The sequence below is a fragment of the Drosophila bipectinata genome, chromosome 3R, assembly GCF_030179905.1.
Source record: "Drosophila bipectinata strain 14024-0381.07 chromosome 3R, DbipHiC1v2, whole genome shotgun sequence".
In the NCBI taxonomy this organism is placed as follows: domain Eukaryota; kingdom Metazoa; phylum Arthropoda; class Insecta; order Diptera; family Drosophilidae; genus Drosophila; species Drosophila bipectinata.
In genome coordinates this window covers 25,895,172-25,917,979 of record NC_091739.1, presented here as the reverse complement: position 1 = coordinate 25,917,979, position 22,808 = coordinate 25,895,172, and the positions used below count along the sequence as shown (strand labels likewise).

Sequence of the window (22,808 nt, the reverse complement as noted above, 5' to 3'; positions counted from 1 at the left end):
CGGAAAAGTTCGGGCCCCGATCGCTGTATCTATATCTGCAATATTCGTGATGCCTTTTTTAGTATCTGCAAGGCGAGGTCCGTCCCGGGTGATCGGAGGGGTGTATCCATTAGATATACCTATAGCTATACCCATAGCCACTATAAGATCTACGCTATAGCCTATAGTGTGCCTGTATCCGAGTTGTTTACTCATCGGGCGCTGCTCTAATCAAAAATCTAATTTTAACGGCAGAGTAATGCTTTGGCTTTAGCTTTTGGGCAGAAGCCTATACATATGTTCGGAATTTATTTCGGTGCGTTGCTCGGAATAATGTTCGGGACGGGATCGGATCGGTTCGGTTAGGTTCTCTGTTTAGGATAAATTTCCCCATGTTCAGATTTTGTTTTGTTTTGTTTGATTTTATTTTGCTCTATTCATCTCTGCTCTTGAGGCCACCTCCTAAAGGTGTCCCCTTGCGGTGAAATCACCTACATTTCCCTTAGCAGTATAGATCTTCCACACTAACACACTCAAAAGACATACATATATAGCATATATCTATTCATGCCTATATACTCGATGTTTTTGCCTTGCCTATTTCTACGCTGGCATTTTACGCTACTTTTTTTTTACTTTCGAAATGCTTCGGATATTGTGCAATATGAAGAGCGCCGAGAATTCCAAATCTATAGAATCTATAGTATAGATCTATATGCGCACACGGGTCGGGCGGATTTCGTGTCGCATAAATATCCAACGAACCCGATATTGGACCAAAACTATTTCGGCAACAAATGTGAAATAAACATCTGACTTTTGTATATAGACGATAGATCCATGGACATTGCATAACAATAAGCAGCCATTTTATTTTCCATTTTCGATCTTGTTATTTAAACTTACCAATTTAATAGGATGATAATTCGGATATCTATAAACAAAATAAGCCTCAGACAAATATGATAGATTGGATGGAAATATTTTTTGTATCAATAATTATAGAAATGACGCAAAACTTTAATGAAATATGAAAAACAAAGAGCTTTTCTTGTTTGTTTTTATGTATTATATTTTCTGATTTTAAAATATTTTTCCAGAATGAGTTATTTATTTTGAAAATTCCAAATATTTTTGTATATATGCATAGTAACTAAGTTTATTGTCAACATCAATTCTGTCTATTAATAGAATCTTTTAATTATTATAAGGTTGTTAAATTTGGAAAAAAGAACTTGTAGGTTGATTATTTGAACCTTGCAACAGAGGTCCTTTTTCAATCATTATTATTTTAGCCATTTTATATAAGGTCGCCAAACAAATTCTTTGAAAGACATTTAATATATGTAACGCCATTGGCTAAGATGAATGAATTCCCTCGACTGGCTAATGACATAATTAATGTTGGCTTAAGGCATGCATATCAAACAGAAAATATCTCAATTAATGGTGGATTACACGCGAGAAAGCGTTCATAATTCATCGATCAGACATAATAGAAATCGATGGCAACTGCAGTCTTTTTCGGGCTTCATTGAAAGTGATTTTCGTCGAAAACTCTCTTGGCGCTGCAATTTTGGCACGTAACCAGGCGACATTTTGGCGTAAGGCCAAGCAAAACAAGAAAATATAGAAGAAAACTGCCCACAATCTAATACGAGATGTAGCATTGAATGTATGCAGGAGTATTAATAGACCAAAGTGCAAAAAAATTCTGAAAGGAATGTTAAAATTAATGAAAACTGCTACCAATGTATTACGCTTTGAAAGGTGTACAACTTATATTAATGAATCTGACACTTTGGAAATGTAGGTATTGTTTATGGAGAGGGCAACAATCATACAGAGGATATAAAGGCCTATACATAATATTTGTTTATAACAAGATTTTCTAAATATAAACGCCAAATCATCTTCTATCATCAACTGCGTATGCAAGTATGTGTATGGGTATACACATCTCCACCTGATACACATGCGAACTTGGAGGCTGCTCAGATGGGAGGTCGGACGTCATTGGGAAACAACTGTATTGGGCGCCCGCTGCGCATTTCTGCCTCTTTCTTCATCCTCAGAACCACCTCACGCCTTGGCCGGCCGATAGCCGAAAATAGATGTGCCCACCCGCACAACCGTGCTGCCCATTTCGATCTAAAGGAAGAGTTCAGTCTTTAGAGAAGGTTCTTGGCCAGAAGCTACTGCTTTACATACCGCCCGGTCGTAGTCGTTTGACATTCCCATAGACACGAGTACGGAATCGGGAGTCAATGAATGCGTCTCGCATATGGAGCGGTGCACTTGCATAAGGGAGACAAAATCCGGATTGGGACCTTTGCTGTAGTCAAAGCCATAGGCGCCAATGGTCATTATGCCCATCAGTTTAAGGTGCTTCAGGTTGATCTTGATAAATTCGTATAGGGCAGGTGCCTCTTTTGGTTCGATTCCACTTTTCACTGTCAATAATTCTTGTTGTTTAGTATCTGAAGTCTTTAATTAATAATACTCACCATCTTCGCCGCTAGTATTGATCTGGATGAGCACTTCCAATGGCTTATCTTTTGGTGGCTGCTGTTTCGACCAAGCTGTATCTAGTTTGGTGGCAAGTTTCTGACTGTCCACGGTTTGGATCATGTGTAGATTGGGCACAGATATAACCTTTAATAAGAAATATACACTAGAATAAATTTGAAGAAATTGAAGGTAGTCGAAGGTAGGATAAAGTCTGGCTTAGCTAGTTTTTAAAAGCTTATAGATGAATATGATGAGGAGACTAGTTATGCACAAAGAGAAACAACTTTTGGCTTGAAAAATAATTTTTGAATTCTGTTTCATATTCCTAAGGTAAAAATTCCTATGGCATTTGTCGGAGTTCTCCTACTTTTATAATAATTCTTAATAAGTGATGGACGACAAAATTGTATGAATTTCAAAAGATATTAAAAGAGTTTACTATTTAATCTAATCACAGTCTGACCTTGTTAATCTTATTGCTCTGCATGTGTCCAATAAAATGCCATCTTATGTCAGGGCACTGGGCCACGATGTCCGGATGCCGGCTCTTTTCCTCCAGCTCTTGAACATAGTTCTCCCCAAAGTCCCTTTGCCCAGCTTGATAGGCTTCGATTACTGCATCCGCTGGTTTTGTTTTGCTCACAGCCACGAGAAGGGGTCTGGCTGTTTTGATTTCCTGTAATAAAGATATTGCTGTAAAAATTTACTAAAAGTAATGATTATTACCTTGGGCCGCTGCAGGAGCACCTCATCAATTCGCTTCAATACGTGCTGCAGACCGCCCTTTACATCAAACTCCGCCATTGTGCGCCGCAGCATTAAACTATAAAGAATTTGTTTTCTAAGTGACTGCGTTTTATCTGTAGTTTAAAGACAGTTACAATATAAAATTCCTTGATAAGAACTCGGTCAGCTGTTTGGTTAAACACAAAAACAAATCCCCTAATTGCCTAAGAATCGCCAGTGCTGCCCATTCGATTGCTCAAAATATTATGAATCGATAACATATGGCGCGTGGTTTGAATGACTTTTTAAATCTGCTAAACATTTTTGAAAATATCCATTAATAATAAGTAACTTTTAGTTAGCTCAAACGTTAAACTTCAAATCGCCAATGTCCAATGGAGTCATTTTTCTATGCACCACTAGTAATGGGACATTTGATCATTTTCTTTGCTTTTCCAATCAAATACTGAATCGTTTATAACTCCAAGCTAAAATCCCAGTGCCAGGGAGAAATGCCTCTACCAGGAGTCACATAAACCCTTTTTTTCTCCTCCAAACATGGCGGAAGCCATTCAGGCTGCCTGTGAAAATCTAAATTCCATCGTGGAGTACCTGGCTACCATGCGTGTCTGCGAGATACGACAGTACCTGGAATTTCTCGGGGTTCAGCATGTGGAAGTTTTGGGTTGCATTATCCTGTTTGTGCTGATGCAATTCACAAAGTTCACGGTTGTATTACTACTGGCCATTTGCCTGGCGTATGGAATATTCTATCTGGTATGCGGTTCTCCCCATTTCTGTTATCAGCATTTTATTCAATAAAAACTTTTTGCAGTGGGATACATTCTTCCCGGAGTTGAGCGAATTCAGCCAAAGAAGTATTAAGGCTTTCAAGAGTGTTCGTACATCTGCTGACCTTCCTCCGTTTAACTTCAATACAAACACTGAAGCAGCTCCGGGTAAGAAATATGATTATTTTAGAAAAATATTAATTAACTCTCTTTTCCAATCCTTTAATATAAATCCGTCTAGGAGAGCACGTCATTTTCCCAAAAAAGGTATTTTCCAATCCGTTCTCTCCAAGTAGCAAACAAATGCTGCTCCCCCTGTTGCCCAATGCCACCGGAAAGACCCTGCAAACTTTCAGCCAACAGACAGACCGGCATGTTGTTTCTTCAAAACAAGATCGAACGAAAAAGGATGAGTTTAATCGACCTCGGTCTCAACCATACAGTCCCAGAGAACCACGAGGGCAAAATCAAAAGGAATACCGTGGGTCGTCTGGTGCCAGGGATACCTACGACACTCGAAAGCATCGTCAGGACCGACCGGAGCGCTCGGACAGGCACGAGCGGTCTTACTGGAGTTCGGAAAGGGATCGCGATCGAGGCTTATCCCAAGCTGGACGAAGGACATCCCAAATAGCAACTGGTAGTGGCGGAGCTGGGGAGCCAAGGCGAGGATCTCATACCATAAGAGTTCCGACCATCACCAATGGACTCGTAAACCTTACTAAATTGCCCACGGTCACCAGCGAGACGCTGAGGCGACTGCCAAATATGACCAGCGGAGAGTCCCGACGAACCAAAGAGGATTCCCGCAGATTGCCGGTCGTGACAAGCGGAGAAATGAGTGAAATGAGACGAGTACCTAAAGTAACCAGTGGCAATAACGACTCCCGTTGGTTAACCCCTGGGGAACAGAGGGACTCCCGCAGGAGTTCTCATCCCCAGGGTGGCGGCGGCGAAAATCGTCGAACTTCCCATTCTGGTGGCGGTGAGTCAAAGTCGCGCCGTTACTCTGAGCGACCCCATCCAAATCAAGGGCGTCGCCCGGAGGAACGTTCCGATGATCACAGACAGCAGAAGGAACAAGATCAACGACCACGGCAGCACCGACAATCGACAAAGCCCGACGAAGGTCGACACTCGAGGCAGCGACGCGTCAGCAATAGTCGATCTGGGATTACCAGTCGCCAGTTTCCGGATGAGCACTTGGAGCGGCTGAAGATGGAGAATCGCGACTTTCAGACACGAACCTTGAACGCCGGCAACCCTGGGCATCCATTTTACCGTAACGGAGCTACAAGTAACCGCACTTCCGATAGGTTTTTGCCCCATAATGGGGCTTTAAGTAACCCCACTTCCCAGAGGGCTTTGCCCTCCAAGCAGGAACGCGAAACATCGGGCTATCACCACAGTGACAGACGTGAATCCCAAAGGAATACCACATCAAGTGAGTATCCGTAAAATTCTTAAGGCAGGTTTGTAAACTATTTCACTTGTTAAAGGATTTCTAGTTTATCACCAATTTTAGTTTATATCATATCATATCTTTGTTTCGTTTATTTTAAGGTATGTTTTAGTTCAGTAGGCTACCATATAGATGCTTCATTAGGTATTTGTTTAAATAAAAATTTTGCTCAATATGTTTGGAAACTTTTAACAAAACATTAGAAGCCTACAATTTAAAATTATTAATGATGTTCGGAAAATTTAAATAAATATAGAACTAAAGGTTTTAAAATTGGTTTCATTTTAAAATTTTAGATATAATGAGTTCAGATAAGGTATATACATACTTGTTAATTTCTAATCTTTTGTTTTTTTATATCATTTTTAATACTACAAAATTATATTTTTGTTTTATACTTTCATCTTTTTAAAGACAAAAAGGACTACGACAGGGACAGACCACACAGAAAACCATCCTCCCGGAATTAGTAATTCAGGAAGCCATCATAAAAACCACCATGTAGTCATTTCAAAATCAACGCAAATGTCTGAAAGGTAAAAATTATGCCGAGTTGTAAGCTGTTTCATTTTATAGCTATTTTATTTATTTAAAGCCCTTCCAGGATGAGCACGGAGTCGAAACCCTCTATAAAATTCCAAAAGTATCCATTTGTTATTGAGTACGGGGACACTGACAGCAATGTTACAGAACAATCGAGTGTTGTGCTCTTAAAAGCAATATCCCCACCTGATGCAGAGCCCCTAGTTGCAACCTTAGAACAAAGTAATGAAAAGGAGGAGAAAAATGAGGACAAAATTGAGGTGAAAACTAAAAGCAAGCAAAAAGGCAAAGAAGGTTCTAAACATCTAAACACTTTTAATAATCCAAAGGAATACCCCAATGTTGTGGAAATTCCCAAGCACGTTGGGAAAAAGCCAAGTATAACAAGCTCGCGTACCAAAAAGAGCCAGGACAAACTGGACGACCACAAAGAAAAGAGGAGAAGTGAAACTTCATTTTAAAGCAATTGGAAATAAGAGAAAAAAATAACATTCGAATTCATTAACGTGTAAATTCATTGTGTAAGAAAATTTGTTGTTAAACATTAAATAAACCCCCAAAAGCACTTATTTATTTTAAAACACTTTAATGTTTAATGGCAGGTAAATGGCAGCACTTTTTGAAACCAGTGCTGATAAATACTTTTTCTACACGCTGGTTGGCAACGCGAGCTGAACATGGCAACTTTACAACACTTTCACATTGTTTTGGTTTTGCATTGAAGAATAAAATAATTTATATTTAAGGGATTTATTATATTTCCATTTTTAAACACATGTCATTGCCAAGATGACGATCTTCAATCTGTACATATTTGATAAATTTGGAACTCTATTGCACTATGCTGAGTGGAATCGCACTAAGAAATCTGGCATAACAAGAGAAGAGGTGCGAAACGAAAAACTAAATTTCTCTTGAATATTTATTAATATGTTTTTTTATTAAAGGAGGCCAAACTCACCTACGGAATGCTGTTTTCTATTAAATCCTTTGTAAGTAAGATATCTCCTCATGATCCCAAGGAGGGCTTCCTCTACTACAAAACAAATCGCTACGCCCTGCATTATTTGGAAACACCATCCGGATTAAAGTATGAATATAGCTTATAATTTTTAAGTATTATGTTAATCGTACGCTTATCCTCTGCTAGATTTGTTCTTAACACGGACACAGCTGCCATTAATGTAAAGGAGCTGCTGCAACAGCTGTACGCCAAAGTGTGGGTGGAGTACGTGGTTAGAGACCCTCTATGGACACCGGGCACGGTCGTCACCTCGCAACTGTTCCAGGACAAGCTGGACGAATTTGTTAAACAGTCGCCCATTTTTGGCATTCGCAATATCTAGCTTTAAAATTAGATTCCTATTACTAAGTCTATAGAAAAAAAAAGTTATTCAAATTCCATGTCGCCAATTTCTAAGGTCTATGTCATTAGCTCTGAATTGCAAATTGCGCCGCCAAGTGCTCTGAAAATCGCGAGATCCGGGGGCCGGAAATGAGGTGCAATTTAAAAAAATATCTGGCTAGCAAGAAAAACTGGCCCGCTTGTTGCGCAAGCCCATGTCTATATACGTAGATATGCTATTGTCCCATGCCGATGTCCACTGACCACCGCTGACAAAGGGGGACAAATGTCAAAGTGGTTGCTGCAACTCTGCGATCTTAGCCAGCTTCGCAAACTGATAAACTGACTGTCTGACTGGCTTACTGCTTTAGCGGGTGTTTTACACGGGAAAAATAAGCATAAAATTATGATTAATCACAATCGATTTTTGTTTTGGTCTCTTACCACGGTTTTCACATACACATCTTGGCGTAACAGATTCGATCATTTTAAATGGGCTATTATTAGAAAACTAGTTGTTTCTTATATCAATTAATTAATTTAAAACACACATAAACCTAACAGTAGAAAGAAATATGGAATCTATGTATTTATTTTGAGAATAGTTTACTAAAGTCAGCACTAACAAATTTTTCAAATGCGGAACTCTGTCTCTGCTTAATTTCTAGAAATACTTTTAGTTATGAGAGATCTTTTTCAATCAAATTTCTTTCCGTGCAACTTCACTTTTGTCAGCCAGGTGAGCTGTTCGTCAAGGGTTTTCGCAACTGTCCGTTATAGCTGTGGAAAATGATTTGCAGAATGCATCCATAATCGGGGGAGCAGCACGTGAAGCCGCCGAACCAGTCGCTTTGGCTCCGCTCGGCGGATCTGCTGCCACAGCATGAACAGGCAAATATACAAATATGGTTGGCTATATCTGTATATGAACATAAATATATGTATATATATACATATGTTTCAGATACAGCTGTAAATGCTCATTCCTATATGCGCGCGCGCGCACCGATGTCTCACTTATTCAAAAACGGATTTTGTGCAAGTCACACAAAACATTTGAACTAAATATGTTTTGTAGGTTTTAGAGCTCTTTTTCTTCGTATTGTCTTTTGACGAATTTTAAAACAAGTTTCAACAGCTCCCCGGCCTTTGGCCATACCATTGCAAAAGCCGTTGGCATGGGAGACAATAAAAATGGATCCGAAAAGCGGTTTCTTTTCTCCGCAAGATCGAAGAAATCAATTTCAAAGCCAAAACGCCCAGTCCAAAATATACAAATAAATCAAACGGCCTGGCTTCGGCCAAAAACCATCAACCTAATGATGGACCCTGGTCCCAACCTCATCAAAACAAAGCAAAAAATATCAAAAAAATCGACTCGAGAAAAACCCCAACACACGCACAGGTTTCATCATAAGGTGGCGCCCTTTCAAAATCGGCACTCGCAATTGCATAGGCACTCGTATCTTGTGGATACCAGTTTCGCGGGAGGCTGCACACGAGTGTCTCCGATCGTAGGATAGATATGTATGTCTGGGCAAGCATAGGTTGTTTGCCTTTTGTTGTTTGGGCCCATCGATGTCATCGTTTCCATCGGCTTTCAATTAGCCATGGCGTTTTTGGGGGGTGAGGACCACAGATCAAGCTTTCTGTTTCCATTCGCAAAAGTTACGCAAATTTCGGACCTCTCGGTTTCGGTTTTCGTCACCAACTCCACTGCGTATCCGAGTTTATCACCGCATTGATGGGCAGAAAGCTCCAAAGTTGAAAATTGTCGCCGGGTCACGTCATTAAATGACCGCTATCTTGATTGTTCACCGACTCTGAGTTTCCCGCGCGTAGTTAAAATATTTACGAGCAATTGTGGCAACCATTTACTATTTTTCACCTGCCCGTTACTATCTGATGAAAGAAAAATACCCGATCTCAGAAATCCCGTGAACACCCACACGGATTTCAAGTGGCGATCAAGGCCCTTCGGCTTTCGGAGGCGGACCTGATCGGCAACAATAAGCCATAAACAGGCCCATCTTGAGCTCAAATGTTATGCAAATTTGTAGGCCTAACATCGACCATTTTGTCTATATTTTTGTGTGCCAAATTCGGACGGATGTAACCAGAAATACGTAGAAATCTTGAAATATTTCGCATAAATCTTCATGCCAGATGTCAATGTTCTCAGTATTATTTATAGGAAATTACAGGAATACTAAGCAACTCTCCAATTTCGGCAACCTCTCATTTATTTCGGTTATCTATAAATACCTAACTAATTTAAAATTTAAAGCTACATTCATTAATTTCAGGGGTATAGACTGTAAAGGAGGCTTGTCTGTAGAGAAATAAATAAAAATTGGCAAGAAATTCTGAATTTTAATTCAATCTTATTAATATCAAAGAGTTCGACATTAGAAATAAATTAAAATATGCAAGAAATGTAGAATTTTTAAATAGTTATCATTAATTTTAAGGCCTATGATACTCTTTTACTTTCGTTTTATTTCAGAATTGGCTTTCGTTTTACAGAATTGGCTAATAAAAATTTGTTTAAAGAGGCTGGTCTTAACATTTTGAGTTCTGTGGGCGGTGGTAATAATGGTAATGTTTGGTAATAACCAAAGTATTTTTGGAAAACCTCTTTTTCTATTTTATTATCTGCGAGCTAATCAACCGAAAATATCAAAGTTCCCTTTAAAACACATGCATAGTTACCTCCAACTAAAGACTCTTCCCTCGCAACTCAAATATTTAATTATTTTTAAAATTATTGGCAAGTTGATTATATTCTTTGGTAAAACGCCCCGTTGAACTCTAATTAGTTCTTGCCTAATTCATTTAAGAACTTTTAGTTAGGATAGTATACAACTATGGAAATCATTAAATAAGTGAAAAGCATCTGGGATGGCCAACAACTAAAGCAAAAATTTTCACTTTCATTTATTTGCCATAAATACGATGTCTAATATGTGTTTTTGAAAGCCTTTTTTATTACATCCACTGAGCAATTTAGGCTGACCTTCAATTAACTAGGCCCACAAGAATGAGTTGAGTTGTGGGCTCGTTTGCTGTCCACTGGCTCGTCACCAATTAGACAACGATGAGCACCACACTGGGCGCTAATGAGATGACGATGACAATGACAATGATCGGGTCTTTCAGTTTTTTTTTGGTTATTGCACAGATTGTTGATATTGGCAAAACACTTGACCTTCCATACGACCGGCAACAGGCCTACGAAGACAAAAAAACGTTTCTTAACTTTACGTTGCATGATTCCATGATTTATAATCTTGTTTTGAAAATTTGTTTAGGCCAGATAGGTTAAATTGATATAAATTTTAAAATCTTTGATGGCTGTAATGACCAACATTTTGTGGCATGTGTGTAAGATAGTTTTTATCGCATAAGGGAAGGCATAAAAAAATTAATATTCATTTATAATTAATGTATTCTGATTTTGATCAGATAAGGTGTAGATGAAAATGATCGGAATTTATTTGGCAGTTTGCAGATCATAAAAGTTGAGCAAACTACTTGATTAAAATGTTTTTAACGATCAAGGATTTTCCGTATGTTTCCCCATTGTCCAGCACAAGTCATAAATATAAAGTGCTCCAGGAATTCCCCTTGAGTTAAGAGGCTTGAACCTTTTCAAGGTTCTTGATCTGGGATATGGCGTACGTGCCAAGTGCACGTAGGCCTTGTCAGATTCTTGGAGCTCAGGGGCAAGTGGTGGAGCAATCAATTAAGGAACAATTACCAGCGTCTAGGCGCATCTTCCTTGCGTCAGTTCCTGCGACTCAAAGTGCATCTTTAGGCCCGATGCAACTTTGGTCACGTAGTCCAAAGTCGAACTCAAACCAGTTGCAGCTAAAACAGCGTCTAACTCCACCCGAATCCCGCCTTCTCAGCCCACGACGGTCGATAGTAATAGTGATTCAGATGACGTTGTTGGATGACAATGATAAAAAATGCGATCGCATTAGTTCGTTCCATTTCCCATTTCCATTTGCATTTTCATCGCCGCCTGCGTGTTATTTGGTTTATTTCGTCAGAGCTTCAAATTGCCTGTAAGCTGAAGCTGAAGTAAATAGGGTCAAAGTGGTGGGTGAGAGGGCTCAAACGAGTGGGAGAAAGGTATACCCGCCGGTAAGATTTCTATGCAAATTTAACTGATTTTTTTTTTCATATTTTATTAGTATTACTTAACCCATTCTCCTACACCTAAAAATGTATATGTGTTTATTCGAAGTGTTACCGATTGTATAAGCTAAATCTAAAATCATGTTTTTAACAAATAAATTGAAAATACAATTTTACTTTTTGTATACAATGGCAGCAGATATAATTATTATGCCGAAGAAAATATACAATTACCCTAAGGCAATATTTTTGCTAAGGGGCGCCTTGCGAGGCTACATCTTGGCCAAAACTTATCCGATTCTTCAGCGGAATAGCTTAAACGATTTGTAGATCGATTTTCCACCAATCTACATCAAAATCTCAAAAATCTCTTTTTTTTTTCCATTTTTTGTCAAATTTTTTGGGGGTCCCCAGAATGCATTGAACGGCAATATGAGTCACTTGGAAAGCTGTATCTTGGCCAAAACTCAGCCGATTCTTCAGCGGAATAGCTTAAACGATTTTTAGATCGATTTTCCACCAATCTACATCAAAATCTGGAAACATAATTTTTTTTACATTTTTTGTCAAATTTTCTGGGGGTCCCCTTCAAAAATTCACGAAAATGCATTGAAGGGCAATATGAGTCACTTGGAAAGCTATATCTTGGCCAAAACTCATCCAATTCTTCAGCGGAATAGCTTAAACGATATTTAGATCGATTTTCCACCAATCTACATCAAAATCTCAAAACATAATTTTTTTTAGATTTTTTGTCAAATTTTCTGGGGGTCCCCTTCAAAAATTCACGAAAATGCATTGAACGGCAATATGAGTCACTTGGAAAGCTGTATCTTGGCCAAAACTCATCCGATTCTTCAGCGGAATAGCTTAAACGATTTGTAGATCGATTTTCCACCAACCTACATCAAAATCTGGGAACATAATATTTTTTAGATATTTTGTTAAATTTTCTGGGGGTCCCCTTCAAAAATTCACGAAAATGCATTGAAGGGCAATATGAGTCACTTGGAAAGCTGTATCTTGGCCAAAACTCATCCAATTCTTCAGCGGAATAGCTTAAACGATATTTAGATAGATTTTCCACCAATCTACATCAAAATCTCAAAACATAATTTTTTTTAGATTTTTTGTCAAATTTTCTGGGGGTCCCCTTCAAAAATTCACGAAAATGCATTGAACGGCAATATGAGTCACTTGGAAAGCTGTATCTTGGCCAAAACTCATCCGATTCTTCAGCGGAATAGCTTAAACGATTTGTAGATCGATTTTCCACCAACCTACATCAAAATCTGGGAACATAATATTTTTTAGATATTTTGTCAAATTTTCTGGGGGTCCCCTTCAAAAATTCACGAAAATGCATTGAACGGCAATATGAGTCACTTGGAAAGCTGTATCTTGGCCAAAACTCATCCGATTCTTCAGCGGAATAGCTTAAACGATTTGTAGATCGATTTTCCACCAACCTACATCAAAATCTGGGAACATAATATTTTTTAGATATTTTGTCAAATTTTCTGGGGGTCCCCTTGGAAAGCTGTATCTTGGCCAAAACTCTTCCGATTCTTCAGCGGAATAGCTTAAACGATTTTTAGATCGATTTTCCACCAATCTACATCAAAATCTGGAAACATAATTTTTTTTACATTTTTTGTCAAATTTTCTGGGGGTCCCCTTCAAAAATTCACGAAAATGCATTGAAGGGCAATATGAGTCACTTGGAAAGCTGTATCTTGGCCAAAACTCATCCAATTCTTCAGCGGAATAGCTTAAACGATATTTAGATAGATTTTCCACCAATCTACATCAAAATCTCAAAACATAATTTTTTTTAGATTTTTTGTCAAATTTTCTGGGGGTCCCCTTCAAAAATTCACGAAAATGCATTGAACGGCAATATGAGTCACTTGGAAAGCTGTATCTTGGCCAAAACTCATCCGATTCTTCAGCGGAATAGCTTAAACGATTTGTAGATCGATTTTCCACCAACCTACATCAAAATCTGGGAACATAATATTTTTTAGATATTTTGTCAAATTTTCTGGGGGTCCCCTTCAAAAATTCACGAAAATGCATTGAAGGGCAATATGAGTCACTTGGAAAGCTATATCTTGGCCAAAACTCATCCGATTCTTCAGCGGAATAGCTTAAACGATTTGTGAATCGATTTTCCACCAATCTACATCGATATCTGGAAACATAATTTTTTTTAGAATTTTTGTCAAATTTTCTGGGGGTCCCCTTCAAAAATTCACGAAAATGCATTGAACGGCAATATGAGTCACTTGGAAAGCTGTATCTTGGCCAAAACTCTTCCGATTCTTCAGCGGAATAGCTTAAACGATTTTTAGATCGATTTTCCACCAATCTACATCAAAATCTGGAAACATAATTTTTTGTACATTTTTTGTCAAATTTTCTGGGGGTCCCCTTCAAAAATTCACGAAAATGCATTGAAGGGCAATATGAGTCACTTGGAAAGCTATATCTTGGCCAAAACTCATCCGATTCTTCAGAGGAATAGCTTAAACGATTTGTGAATCGATTTTCCACCAATCTACATCGATATCTGGAAACATCATTTTTTTTAGAATTTTTGTCAAATTTTCTGGGGGTCCCCTTCAAAAATTCACGAAAATGCATTGAACGGCAATATGAGTCACTTGGAAAGCTGTATCTTGGCCAAAACTCATCCGATTCTTCAGCGGAATAGCTTAAACGATTTTTAGATCGATTTTTCACCAATCTACATCAAAATCTTGAAACATAATTTTTTTTACATTTTTTGTCAAATTTTCTGGGGGTCCCCTTCAAAAATTCACGAAAATGCATTGAACGGCAATATGAGTCACTTGTAAAGCTGTATCTTGGCCAAAACTCATCCGATTCTTCAGCGGAATAGCTTAAACGATTTTTAGATCGATTTTTCACCAATCTACATCAAAATCTTGAAACATAATTTTTTTTACATTTTTTGTCAAATTTTCTGGGGGTCCCCTTCAAAAATTCACGAAAATGCATTGAACGGCAATATGAGTCACTTGGAAAGCTGTATCTTGGCCAAAACTCATCCGATTCTTCAGCGGAATAGCTTAAACGATTTGTGAATCGATTTTCCACCAATCTACATCGATATCTGGAAACATAATTTTTTTTAGAATTTTTGTCAAATTTTCTGGGGGTCCCCTTCAAAAATTCACGAAAATGCATTGAACGGCAATATGAGTCACTTGGAAAGCTGTATCTTGGCCAAAACTCATCCGATTCTTCAGGGGAATAGCTTAAACGATTTTTAGATCGATTTTCCACCAATCTACATCAAAATCTTGAAACATAATTTTTTTTACATTTTTTGTCAAATTTTCTGGGGGTCCCCTTCAAAAATTCACGAAAATGCATTGAAGGGCAATATGAGTCACTTGGAAAGCTGTATCTTGGCCAAAACTCATCCGATTCTTCAGCGGAATAGCTTAAACGATTTGTAGATCGATTTTCCACCAATTTACATCAAAATCTCAAAACAAAATTTTTTTTACATTTTTTGTCAAATTTTCTGGGGGTCCCCTTCAAAAATTCACGAAAATGCATTGAAGGGCAATATGAGTCACTTGGAAAGCTGTATCTTGGCCAAAACTCATCCGATTCTTCAGCGGAATAGCTTAAACGATTTGTAGATCGATTTTCCACCAACCTACATCAAAATCTGGGAACATAATATTTTTTAGATATTTTGTCAATTTTTCTGGGGGTCCCCTTCAAAAATTCACGAAAATCCATTGAAGGGCAATCCGCCAAAATCTTATTTTGTATTTACAGCAAAATCTGAGAACATAATTTTTTTTTAGATTTTTTTGTTTGATTTTCTGAGTTGTCCCCCTGGTGAAACAAATTAGTGAGTCTTTTTTCAAATGACTTTATCTTGGAAACGCAAATTTTATATAAATATTACGACGATGACTAAGTGTCAGAAGTAAATGCAGAATTTGTTGTTTACTTCTTAAGATCAATAGAAAAAAATTCCATAGACAATAAAAAAATTCCAAATTACGTTAAGCAAATGTATAATTTGCCTTCGCTAGGGTGACAATATTCAAACTTAATCCATTGTCATCATTAACCAATTGAAATACGATTTACTTTGGATTTGCAAACTGTTTTTATTTGTAAATTTATTTTCTTTTATTTGTCCCGCCGTTTTGTTAGACGCAGAGCATATTTTGTTGTGGTTGTCGTTTATAAGTAAATTTGTGTGTGACTAACTTATGTCGTACCGTGCTAAGCTGCTAAATACCTAAACCTACACAAATGGAGTTATCGAAAATGAGTGGATGTGGGTGTATGTTTTTTTGTGTGTGTATGTGAGTGTATCTGTGTGTGAGTGTTAACCTTTGCGGTGCAAGTGTCTTGTACAGATAATGATAGAATAGGGTTTAATTTAAAAACGATTATCGACTATGTCCCGCCCTCGCTCTCTGAATAGATACAGACACATAGATGCAAGTTTAAGTGATGATCCTTCCCATCTGTGATCCGCGAGCCCATATCTCTCCCTCTAACTCCGATCCTTGATCTGTGATCTCTGATCCTTAGGTGCAGATCATCTTCTTGGTTTTCTTCATCCGCTCGCCCTCGTTCTCGTTCTCATCCAGCTTGGCGCTCTCTGTGCTGCTCGACTCCGCATCGTACTCCAGCTCCGGATCGGGCACCTCGGCATAGTGAACATTTCCCACCATCTGGCTAGCTCCAACCGCAGCATAATCCTTTTCAGAGTCCAAGCCAAGTGAAGCATGGCTACCATCTCCATACTTCTCCAGAATGCGACGCACCAGATCCTTGGAGGGCTGCTTCATGTTCCAGGCCCATCCCAGCTTGTGGAAACCGTCCAGCACCATGGTGGTAAAGTTGACTTTGTAGTTGCCGAGCTCAGCTGCTTTGTAGTCCCAGGGGAAGACATGGTGGTAGTTGTGCCAGCCCTCACCCATGGAGATCACAGATACAAAGATGTTTTCGCTGGGCATGATACGCCTAGAAAAACATGAAAATAGGTTAGCAATATGTGAAAAAAAGAATAATATAAAATAAACACTTTTTATTGGTCAAGGTATTTAAATCAATAAAAATTTTCTTAATTTTTTTGTATAATTCGCTTGCTTTTGATTATTTTGAACCATTTATTTTATTTATAAATGTAGGTGACAAAACGTGGACAATATTTTTGTAATGCGCGGTCATCAATCTTGCAATTTAAAAATAAATATGCATGACCCATTTCAATATAGCCGATGAATCTTTGTAAAATCTATGTAACTTCGAGAAATACTTACTTATCGTAAGGACGGGATCCCCAGAGATGGGCGGCACTGTTCACGGACCAGGTGAAGTTCAGGCTGCTAACGTAACGGAAGAGGCACTGCTGGGCAAAGGCCAGGGACCAGGCCTCGCCAAAGCAGTAGACAGGAATAACCGTCGGAAGGATGAAGCAGAATACAAGCTTGAGGGCATAGAAGTACTTCTGGTGGAATTGGACGACGGGATCCTCCAGAATATCAGACATGTCGATCTGACGACCGCGGCGGAGAACTTCCGGGTGCTTGAGCATCATCAGCCAGCCCACGTGGGAGAAAAAGAATCCGCGGTTGGCATTATGCGGATCGGCATCCGTCTCTGAGTATTTGTGGTGGACCCGATGGTCACGAACCCAGTCGTAAAGGGTATTCTGAATATGAGTTAACAAATAGTTAAGATTAATGGGGAGCTGTAGATCTTATCCCGGCAAAAAATATTACTTAAATTGTAGTGTGAAGGTTAATTGCTATTAAGTTGAAAATAGGGGACAGCAACTATTATTATTCCAGTTTAAAATTTGTCAATTTTTTAAGTGTTTGTAAAGCAATATATATCTAAGCATATTCTGTGGGTCAATGGGGTTCATTTAACACGCCATCAAATTTTATTGTTCATCTTAATGTACAGGTCGCTCGGATATATCTTTTTCCAGTCTCCAGCTAAGCTTCTGCGGCTGCGGCTTTGGCTGTGACTGTGACTGCTGGCTGCGCTTAATCGCTGCAGTCATTAAATAAGACAAATGTATCTTCGAGATACACAAAGCACTTTTAGCCAGTCTCCGCTGCTGCTTTGGCTGCTACTGCGGCAGAGCCAAGTAGTTGGAATTGTCAATTTTACAGTTTTTCCGTCGCAACAGGCATTAAGTTGTTATACTTAATGATGCAATTAATGTTAATTGCATTACAGCCCCGAAAAAAAAAATAACAAAGGTGTCGCGTCAAATGAATTGGCAAATTGCGAGACAAGTCTTCAGGTGGCGTTACGTCTGTCAGAGGTCACCATGTCCTCCTCATCTTTATAATTATTCCAAACTCACCTGTCCGGCGACACAGTAGCTGATCATCAGGAGGCTTCGAAGTATCCCATTGGCCTTGTAGCTGCGATGGGTCCAAAATCTGTGGGCTCCGGCGGTAACTCCGAAGCCGGCCACGCCACCAACAAAGAACGCTGCAAGATACACAGAAAGAAACAAAGATATCTGTTAGTTTGGAGCAATAAAAGATTCAGATTTAGATTCCGTTTCGGACAAAAGGCGTGCTAATTGAATACGAAAAGAAAAACCCGAAATTACATTTCCGCAAATTGAGCTATTTGAGGCTAGGTGTTAATTCTGCCGACAAACAAATGGAGTATAAAAGTCGAGGTATACCGAGATCGCCGCAAGGTCGGACGGTGGCGGGAAGTACTGCCCAATTTGAACCTAGAAGAGGCTCCGATGGTGAATGACATATCACGATTCAAACAATCATCATCCGCATGCGGTATGTTACAGGCGAAATTCCTCTCCAGACACACTCTTCCATTAGTTCCTCAATTAGAATATGCAAAGTGCCATTGTCACCCTCTCGACGAATTGGATAATGACTATGTGCGCAATTAGAGGTAATGATTCCAGTATCATTTATCCTAAAAGGGGTTTTCCGTAGCATCTAACGATCCACGATTCCAATTCATCGAAGGGGAACCCGAATATACTAGATAGTTACTATTAGATGTGTCTATGCTCACGCCTCGCACATTTCGGCATCGAACTAATGAACTATTAACGATTTCTCTGAATGGGAATTTCATCGATCGGTCGATTGATTGGGGAAAAGATTAACCTTCGCGGCGTTGCGACAGAAACCAGTTTTATTTCAAAAAAAAAAAAACGGAAAACAATTAAACCATAGAGTGCGGAAATATCAAAACTCAATGTCCAATAGGCTGAACCCACAAATGGGACAAAGAGGTTAGACGCTCTAAATTATTTCTTCCAGGTACATATATGTTTAGGTAAATTGCAACCCGTCAGGAGTCATAAATATGCATGTATATATATATTTGCTTAACCTTGAAAATGTCATATGTATATCTTTTGATCGATTGCTTTGGTAATTTCTTTGGAACAAAGCGCATTTGCTATTTGGACCATTTGCATTTCAAATAAAACGCAACTTGGGGTCAATGCAAGGGTCAAGTTCAAGCTTTTTCACAGTCCATCTGCCGGAATTGCTTAGCTAAACTGTATTACCATTTTCACGAGACTAGCTCCTACAAGTACGAAAAATGAAAACCAAACTCTGTCCCTGAAGGGCACGGTGCGTTGACTCGCCTTTATATAAATATTAGTTTTTTGCCCAGCTTCATTAGCGCCCAATGTTATGTAATTCCCACAGCTTTATGCTTGCCCGGATTCCCCTTCGTTTCCACCTGACCGATCTTAATCAACACGACAATTTTCGCCATCTCCGAAACCGGCAAAAGATGATAATTCCCAGCATGGCGGTTAACATCTCGAGGCGCTGCACGTTCGACCGGCAATTTGCCAAAATATTTACGAGCTCGACGCCCCAAATAGGGACATCGTTCGGGCAAGGATACTCCTGGCATTTTAATGTTAATTTTTTTTCCTGTACTTTTTTCCTGCTGTCTGGCCCGCACAATGCGTAATAAATATTAAAAATTGCTAGGTATTAAGGCATTTTTCGCTGTACAGCCATTAAGAGGGAAGTACCTTGTATGCTCGGGTAATTCCAATGAAAACGAAATCGGCTGTGGAGGATCCCTCCTCCATGGGTTGCCCCCTTGAAATCGTCTCAATGTCAACTGATTTTTTGCCCCGCCATGTCTCTTCGCATGTCTGGTGCTCATAAACCGAGTCAGTTTGTTTTTAGCCGCCAAGATAAATCATCTTTGACTTTGGAGTCGAAAAATGTTATGGTGAGTATTGGATGAAAATCCCAGAAATTTCTGGTTGAACCTTGGTAACATAAGCTCGCAAGAAGCTCCAAATTTAAATTTTGAATTTGTGTCAAGCGATTCTTTCTCTCTGTCACTCCCCTTGGCATATTTGGCTAAGTACGTTTTGGTTTTTTTTTCCACAATCCACCTGTGTCAGTCAATTTTTGTGCTGAGACTGAAATTGCATGCCAACCGAAAACAGAAAATACAAAACCCAAACCCAAACTCGAAGCTGAACCCAATGAAATGAAAGAGATTTCAACACATGCCGTATAACCAAAAAAAAAAATTAAGCTGAAGGGCAGAGGCGGAGCTAGAGGCTAAAAAGGGGGTGGGGCAGCAACAGCATGTTAAGCAGCAATCAATTAAAGGCAATAACAAGAGGAACGCATTTTGCAATGGCCGGGGGGGCCGCAAAGAAAACGCCAGAGGGGCTTAAGGCACAGGGCGCGCTAAATTGCAAATAATTGGTGGGGAAACAAATTTCGGAAGAGGGCGACGATGCCGTAAAGAAAACATCATCAGCGACACCATCCATACATCATACGCCGGAAAAAAAAACATAACTAAAATAGACAGAGTTTTATTTAAAAACAAAAATAACCAAAAATGATCATAAAAAGTATTTTAATATGTGACAAAATGGAAAAATGAATGAATTTCAAAAACCATATGCCCATGTCCCTATACCCTATTAGCCCATCTTTACAAAAACCTCTACATGACCCATACTTTTTTTCTCTGTGTACAGCATCGATCAGAGATGACTCTTTGTTTCCACACCTTTCCCCAACCACCATTTCCAAATCCGAGGCGATAGAAAGAGAGAGTGGGGCAGCGGAGGTTATGCAACGCCGGATGGGATGAATGGATTGGATGGCATATGGACGTTGGCCCTCGACTGAGCCAGATACTTACCCCAGACAACACTGTACCAGTTGAGCCTGTGGAGCGGATAGGTTAACAGGACGCCGACAGCCACCAGGTGGAGGAGCGAGATCTGGATGACTTTGTCCCACTTTAGGGGGGCATTGAACTGCCAGCCGAGCACATTGTCACCCACAAAGGTGCGCTTGTACTCCTCGAGGTTGATTTGGTCCTTGGGCACGTGATTAACGATCGACTGGGGGACGACCTTTTTGGGAGTTTCGTCCTTCTGAGGAAGGGAGAGCTTGCCGCGCGGCGGAAGCTCCGGGGAGGAGTCCTCGCCCCGCCGAACTTGCTGCTGGGCATCACCGTTGGCCAGTTTGGCCCTTCTGGCCAAAAGCGGCGGAGGACTAGCGTCGCCTGGAGTCGGCGTCTTGCTGCACACGCGTTCCGAAGTGGAAAGATGACCCATTTTGCTTGAAAAGATCTTTCGCTTTTGGTTATTTACTTTTCTCGTTTTTATTTTTTTTTTTGGGTTTTTGATGGCTTTGCCGGCGGAAACCGCGTTTCGTAACTTCACTTTCTTCACAACTTAACGCACACAAAGCACTACCACTCAACGGGCTTAATTGCAGCCGGGGAGTACTTGGTAAAATCGGACTTGGTGGCGGAGATTGCTTTCTTTTTAAGGCACCTTAACTCCAGCCCTTTGGGGTTCGTGGTGGTGTTCGGTCCTCTTGCGGTTTCCGCGTCTAACGAACTTATCGCGGCGCCGTCCCGTAGACAAATGATCGTAGCCAAAAGTATAAATTCCTACCTATGGCTTTTTGGCGGCTCACCTGGGCAGAGCTGCCGGCGGCTGCGTCGACAGCGACGTCGGCTGCAGCGGCTGACTGATTGACCGACTGACTGACGGAGTTTCCGTTGCTGGGCTGCCGACGCACAAAGGCAAAGAAAAGAAATGGAGAGACGGACAAGAAGGCCAAGATTATGCCACCATACACGTATGTACGTACGTATGTACATGTGCACAGGTACGTCCCAACACCTGTACTTCGCTTTGGCTTCGGCTTCGCTTCAAGCTTCGGGCCAAACTTCGTCTTGAGACATCGGCATTCGACTTCGGCCGCAGAATTGGCGGCAGAGCAGTCGGCAGACTGCTACCTCGAATTTACGCGAAATGTGTGGGGCTTTGGGTGTCATGCCTCAGTGGGTCAAGCTGGGCTTCTTCGGGAAACTCTAGACTTCAGAGACGTAAAGTTTAAGACATTTTAGAGGGGAATGGCTTTTGGTAATTACTATGCAGTCAAAAACCGTTTGGGAAAAGAAGTATTTGGATGACAAAAGTCAGTACTTATTATTATTAAAAGATTTAGACTTTTGCCCTTTGTAAAATTCAAACGATGTTTTGTGACCTTTTCTTTTTGTTTAGACATAAGCTTTAAAAGATCAAAATAAGCCTCTAAGGTAATAACAACGTTGACAAAATGGAGTTTTTTTTAAAAAGTGCTTAAAATCTATCTTAAAATCTTTATAAACTATCTTTGACTTTGAAAAAGAGTCATAAAGATAAATAAGGATTATCTCAAATTTATTGAACATATAGTATTAAGCTTTTTAACAAAACCTTTTCCCAAATAAATGTGTCAATATTTATTTTAATTGTTTGTTTAAAATAGGAAAAACTTTATACAAAATGGATTTTTTATTGACTTAACACAGTACCAAAAAGTTCAGACCCTAATATAATTTTAAATCAGGAGACTTCAACTGCCATTGATTCGACCGACAAGAAGTCTGCGGGTATACCTATAGATTACTCACGAATTTAGCCATACGATTATCGACTGAAAGATTTTGAAGAATAAATACTACTTAAAATGAGAAACCTTATAAAATTTCCTTCTTAAGCCTCTGTTGTCAAGGGTCTTTAAATATTATCCCCGTTATATTCTCCATTTATTTGAGGGTTATTTAAATGAGACCTGATTTTGGACCTTTCGCAAGCGATTTCTATTTTCGGTGGATTCTGCGATTCTGCTCCATCCATTTGCATACGACAATCTCTCCTTTTGCAAGCTGAGATATTTCGTTTTTTTCTAACAATCCCAGTCAGTCATCATAACTAAACTGGGCTCTTCCACTCATC

General features: G+C 39.5%; 4 protein-coding genes across 6 annotated transcripts; 2 read left to right on the top strand and 2 right to left on the bottom strand.

Annotated features, from left to right (window-relative positions):
• Positions 1 to 1,222: 1,222 nt before the first annotated feature.
• On the bottom strand, positions 1,223 to 3,519 carry LOC108121991 (pyridoxal phosphate homeostasis protein). Its single transcript, XM_017236377.3, has 6 exons — positions 3,372 to 3,519; positions 3,217 to 3,313; positions 2,954 to 3,166; positions 2,487 to 2,634; positions 2,191 to 2,432; positions 1,223 to 2,130 (listed from the first exon to the last, which is right to left on the bottom strand). Exons 2-6 carry the CDS (start codon positions 3,307 to 3,309, stop codon positions 2,062 to 2,064), a joined length of 765 nt encoding a protein of 254 aa, XP_017091866.2. The 5' UTR covers positions 3,310 to 3,313; positions 3,372 to 3,519; the 3' UTR covers positions 1,223 to 2,061.
• A 139-nt stretch (positions 3,520 to 3,658) lies between these two features.
• On the top strand, positions 3,659 to 6,593 carry LOC108121989 (serine/arginine repetitive matrix protein 5). 3 transcript variants are annotated; one of them, XM_070281005.1, is made up of 6 exons: positions 3,660 to 3,993; positions 4,052 to 4,175; positions 4,249 to 5,451; positions 5,884 to 6,005; positions 6,065 to 6,272; positions 6,342 to 6,593. In XM_070281005.1, exons 1-4 carry the CDS (start codon positions 3,775 to 3,777, stop codon positions 5,937 to 5,939), a joined length of 1,602 nt encoding a protein of 533 aa, XP_070137106.1. In that variant the 5' UTR covers positions 3,660 to 3,774; the 3' UTR covers positions 5,940 to 6,005; positions 6,065 to 6,272; positions 6,342 to 6,593. The 3 variants fall into 3 exon arrangements, with proteins under 3 accessions (XP_017091863.2, XP_070137106.1, XP_017091862.2); XM_017236374.3 differs by having other exon boundaries at positions 3,659 to 3,993; positions 6,074 to 6,593; XM_017236373.3 differs by having other exon boundaries at positions 6,065 to 6,593.
• A 93-nt stretch (positions 6,594 to 6,686) lies between these two features.
• Positions 6,687 to 7,425, top strand: Bet5 (blocked early in transport 5). The gene is made up of 3 exons (XM_017236154.3): positions 6,687 to 6,900; positions 6,960 to 7,102; positions 7,163 to 7,425. Exons 1-3 carry the CDS (start codon positions 6,802 to 6,804, stop codon positions 7,356 to 7,358), a joined length of 438 nt encoding a protein of 145 aa, XP_017091643.1. The 5' UTR covers positions 6,687 to 6,801; the 3' UTR covers positions 7,359 to 7,425.
• Positions 7,426 to 15,635: 8,210 nt separating this feature from the next.
• On the bottom strand, positions 15,636 to 21,463 carry LOC108121975 (acyl-CoA Delta-9 desaturase). Its single transcript, XM_017236347.3, has 4 exons — positions 20,711 to 21,463; positions 17,886 to 18,016; positions 16,828 to 17,219; positions 15,636 to 16,528 (listed from the first exon to the last, which is right to left on the bottom strand). The coding sequence occupies exons 1-4, from the start codon at positions 21,129 to 21,131 to the stop codon at positions 16,090 to 16,092; spliced, it is 1,383 nt and encodes a 460-aa protein (XP_017091836.2). The 5' UTR covers positions 21,132 to 21,463; the 3' UTR covers positions 15,636 to 16,089.
• Between the last annotated feature and the right edge of the window lie 1,345 nt (positions 21,464 to 22,808).